Source organism: Montipora capricornis, chromosome 1 (assembly GCF_036669925.1).
Source record: "Montipora capricornis isolate CH-2021 chromosome 1, ASM3666992v2, whole genome shotgun sequence".
Classification (NCBI taxonomy): domain Eukaryota; kingdom Metazoa; phylum Cnidaria; class Anthozoa; order Scleractinia; family Acroporidae; genus Montipora; species Montipora capricornis.
In genome coordinates, this window is record NC_090883.1 from 41,587,877 (window position 1) to 41,592,876 (window position 5,000).

Consider the following 5,000-nt stretch of genomic DNA (forward strand, 5'->3'; position numbering starts at 1 on the left):
ACTTCCTAAGCAAATTAGCAGTCATGTTGCTTTTTCAGCAATTATGGACAAACACTTTAATTTTAAAAACAAAGTTCCCGATTTTAGGTAGATTTTTTTTAATCAAAGAGGAACAAACAACAGCATTAATTCAGTGCATCCATTACTTCATTAGCTACTGTAGTTGCAAAGTAAAATACAGCAAATTATTATTTTCATCCAAAGAAATGTAGCAGTTTCAAAGTGTTTTCAATGCGCAAGTCTTGATACATTTCAAAGCGGTGTGTTTAATACGAGAGTGAAATTTGGTGAGTTCAGCATCATTTAATTCTGCGTTTGTGCAGGATGGGTCTTCAATTTGGGTCTTCGTTTTGGGGATCTAGTTATTTCAGCTTTGAAATCCGTCCAAAACTCGCAGCGCTCAACATCAAATAATATCGAAAACTCCCGCATTGGTAGCACAAAGGATGCATAGCAGGATTTTTTGGTGTACCGGCTTGCAGCTGTCACGCCATGTGCACACTCTCTGATTGGATGATGATTCCTTATTAGCCAATCCCAGAAGAGCAGAATGTTGTGACGACGGCAAACCGGCAACACCAAAATCTCTGATTGGATGATTGAATCCGTATTTTTTTAAGCCATCACAAAGAGCAAACGTTGTGACGACTGCAAACCGGACACACCAAAAATCAGCTACGCTTCCTTCCTGCATTTTAAAAATATTAGTATGAGGTCCAGACGCTTCGAGTAGTTTGGACGGATTTCACGATTATAATGGCCATAGAGAGGAAACCTCTGGAAACCTCTGGGTTTCAGCTTGCTTGGTGCGGTGATGGAAACCTGTTACAATGGGAATTTTTTTAGTGAAATCAGCTTGGTGCTGGAGCGATCTGAAATCGAGCTTCCAACCTTGTCTTTCTATTTGTACGCCAGGGGGCGGAGGTGCAATGTCCAACAAAGGGCTTGCAAAATTGCGACTCATGGCTCGCCAATGCGGACCCAAAAATTGAGGGACTGGCGACTAAGATTTTCAGCACTAGTCGGCACACGATGGCGAATCACGTTTTGTCTGATAAAATCCAGGATAAATGGCAGACAACTGTTGTATTTGAATCTTTATATGAGTGGAAAAACTGTTCGGAGTAGATGGTAGCTAGAACACGACTCACCTTTCTCTCCCCATTAAAATAATGTATAAATACTACAAGAAAAACCCCCGTGTTTCTCACATTGTTAATTAATAGCCACAAACTGTTACTGCGATACTTCGATTCACCACATTTACTAGGGCCAACCATATTGTTTCAGCGGGTTCATGGGATCGTAGATGCAATTAAACACCGTATGCTTCTTGCTGGTTACCGTGAATTTTGCGCCCGGAAGATTCATTAAAAGATTTGTTTTTTGTACTACTTAATAATAATTATGACTTTCCTTGCATGCAAAGGTGGCGACCAATTTTATGATCTGGCGACCAAATTGTCCCCCATTAGTCACCAGCTGGCACCTGAGCGAAAAAGTTAATTTCAAGCCAAGCAACACAAACCCTTCATTTTTCTCGGTCTTTTTAATTTTTTAAAAAGTGCTCTACTAATTCTGTTAAGTTGTAGAAGGACACGGCTGAAATTCTACTCTTGAAAATCAATCGTCATTGACATTGTTGGAATGTTTTGTGGATGTATCCTAATGATGATTATCAACATTTGTCAACGTTTTCTGAATGTTTTGAAATGATTTTTCAATGGCATTGAATGTTTTCTATTTCCGTGAGGAACATTGCAAAGGTTTCAGAATGCATGAGAATGTTTTTGAATGCATTTCAACGTTCCAAATGTGTTGCACTGAAAAACAGCTCGACGCAATTTTCATTAAGCCTGGTTTTCCCAAAGAGGGTCACAAATGTTCATAATCTTTGTCTTCCATTAGCAAATCTTTACATGAAAATTAATTTTGGCTTGCTAGAATTACATGTACTGTTGTGATAAAAAATTAAATTCCGCGTTTTTAAAAACTTTTCGTGTTTCACTCTACCTGAATTTCCTGGAGAGAGAAAAAATACGGAAGTAGACCGTTTCCACAGTAATGGCCTGCAGTGTAAAATCCTGACCGAACACTGGCCAATCGGAGTGCTCCATATAATAATTGCAATTATTGCTGGGCTTAAGAATAACATTATTCTTTCAATTAAATACCTGCTGCATTGAACAGTATATGAGATTTGAGCTTGGTTATGTTATAATATACATGTACATGTACATGTATGTATAATTTATCAAAATTATTCAAGTGGGAAAGAAAAATTAATAAAATTATTTTATCAATAGTTCACAACTTACATCAGTACCAGGATCTCCCTGAGGGCCTTGACCACCTCTTCTTCCTTGCAAACCCTGGCCAATGTGAAGAAAGAAATTAATTTCAGAAGCAATCAGCAAGTCTCACTGGTTGAATCACTGTTAAATCCTTGCAATAACTTGCTTATTGAAGGATTGTGACCAATAGTGTGGTGATAATCCCTAGTAAACAGGGCAAGGTTTAAGATTCAATCCTTATTTACAAGTGGGAACAGTGGTTGACTCTTAAGTTGTCACACATTCAAGTGAACCTTTTCACCCAACCTCAGAATTCCTTAGAATACCTCAGACTTGCGAATTGTACAATAATACAGCTGTATGTCCTTTGCTTGTAGCTGAGGCATTTTTCAAGGCAGCCTGATACTAGATCTAAATAAACTCTGACCTGTTTTCCTTGTTCTCCTGCTACTCCTGGGTCCCCTGTGGATCCTTTCTCACCAGGAGATCCTGGTACTCCAGTGGGTCCTGGCACACCAGGGGGTCCCTAGGAATCGTAATGAGAAGTTCAGAATTACATGACATGTAAGAAAAAAATAATGAGTCATGATTACTTCTATTAGAGGAAGCATTCATCAAGGTCATGAAACCTTCAGTGAAAATTCAAGAGACCAACAGTGTGCATTTTTTTCACTTGCATCCTCTGATTTAGTCTCTTCATGGACGCAAACATATTGATGACATCTTACAGTGTATGCCATGGATATCGCATGAACGATACAATGAAACTGGTGGTTTGAACTGTAGGGATTCGTTAAGAAATTTTATGCTACTTACTCGGAAGGTTTTTGTGCTAGTGATATTTAAAAAACAGTTAAATTTTTGCAGTGATCAATAAGATTTCTTTTTCAATTGTGCAACAATATAATATGTGATTGTACAAAAAAATGAGCAAAACAAGAACAAAAGATGACTTACATAATTTGGCCTTGCGCACGGTATTGGTTGTCAAATGCTTATTACCGACAATACCCGACTTTTAGCTGTTATTTTTGCTACAAAGTATTTATCTGGAATAATACCGGAAAAAAAGCTTTTCTATTGTCTGCTGTTTATTTTGTTACTTTCCTTGCGTTTATTTTGCTTTATTAGCGCACAGCACCAAGACAAAATTGGGTGGAATCGGGAATTTTTTCATTGGGCATGTTACATTTTGATCTGAAACATCGCACTTTTAATATCGTTTCTATCGTTTGTATCCCTTTAAACTCTCTATCGTTCGTTAGGTTCGCGGCAGCTATTGTTTGAAAGAAAGGACAAAAAAAGATTTAAAGCATTTTGCGGGTTTCAAGGGTTTAGAGCCTTTCAAAGTTTGTACTTTGCGTGAGAGAATTAAGTCACGTATTGAGTAAAAATTGTCACATGCTAGCTGCAACCAAACTTTGTTCAGTGAAGCAGAACGAGGTAACTGTTTTGTTTGTGCGTATTTCACTGCTTTGCAATTTTCAAAAGTGGAATTTTAACATGTACATGTATTTTGGGCTATCTACAAAGGAAAAATGAAGGAAACCATTGGCAAGTGTTTTACAAACCACCGAAACGATTCAAACCAAACCAGAGATCAAACCATTTGAACGCTAAGCAAACTGTAAATTTCTTTTTGGCGTGATGGTTAAAATTTTAGTGCAAAAACTAGTTGCGTAACACTAGTTCTGCCTCTACAACTCTAAAAGTACTGATTGTCTGTGGATGAACATGTTCACTGCTGTTTTTCTCGCTGATTTGAAGTGCAGGTTTTTTCTTTTGCCCTTAATTGAAAACAGAAAGTTATTTTGAAGCTTCCTTTTTACCAGCTAAATGCACATGAAATTTACTTTTCATCTCTGTTTTCTGATTATTACAGTTTCCTTGTAATTTTAAATCAAGCCCTTAATTTAGCATTACATTTTTTGTAATGGCCTTGAACACCAATACCGTGCACAAGGCCATTTCAAAGGGTCAAGCGACATGCACCTAATGCCTACAAATGCGGACTTCACAAAGTACCCGTAAATCTCACTAAGCCGGGACCTCTCTAGAACACGTTCCTGCAGATGAGAATGTGTTCTAGAGAACAGGTCATAGAGAATATGTTTGTTCCACATTCGTCCTGCCCCCGTTCAGTATCCGTTCTGTTGCTCCTTCATTACTCGTTCAAGTTTCGTTCTGATCATGTTTGTGAACGCGTTCCCTGTTAGGTTAATTCTGAGTGGTACTGTAGACATACGTTTAGTATACCAAAACTATTTTACAGTTAGAATTGTAAGATTTTTGAAAAAAATCTCAATGTTGATGAATTTGTAAAAAGGATCTTTCTTCAATGGAAACTTGAAAATTGTACGTGGCTTCCTGTAATTCTGTTTTCACTTATAAATCTTGAAAGTGAAGGTAAACTATTTGTAACATACATGTAAGGGGGATTCAAACATGCACTCACTTTTCATTGAGAGCTCCTAGTAAATAATATTATTCTTGAGTTAAGTACTAGATTTTTCTCACCGGTTGTCCACGAATTCCTACTTTTCCATTTTGTCCCATAACACCCTATTACAGAGTAGAACAAAAAACAAGAATTCATCACCTGAATCAAGCATTAGCTTGCATTCAATACTTTAAAGGTTGTGCCGCAGAATGCCTTTGAAGACTTCTGATGCAATAGTAAATTAAATTAAATTAATAATAATAATA

At 37.3% G+C, this 5,000-nt stretch overlaps 1 protein-coding gene across 1 annotated transcript in view; it reads right to left on the reverse strand.

Annotated features, from left to right (window-relative positions):
- LOC138015046 (collagen alpha-1(I) chain-like) overlaps positions 1 to 5,000 on the reverse strand; it is a 46,766-nt gene that overhangs the window by 15,817 nt on the left and 25,949 nt on the right. The window contains exons 13-15 of the mRNA XM_068861949.1: positions 4,812 to 4,856; positions 2,722 to 2,820; positions 2,312 to 2,372 (exon numbers count right to left, since the gene is read on the reverse strand). Of these exons, the coding sequence (XP_068718050.1) occupies positions 2,312 to 2,372; positions 2,722 to 2,820; positions 4,812 to 4,856 (205 nt within the window). The remainder of the gene's footprint in view (positions 1 to 2,311; positions 2,373 to 2,721; positions 2,821 to 4,811; positions 4,857 to 5,000) is intronic.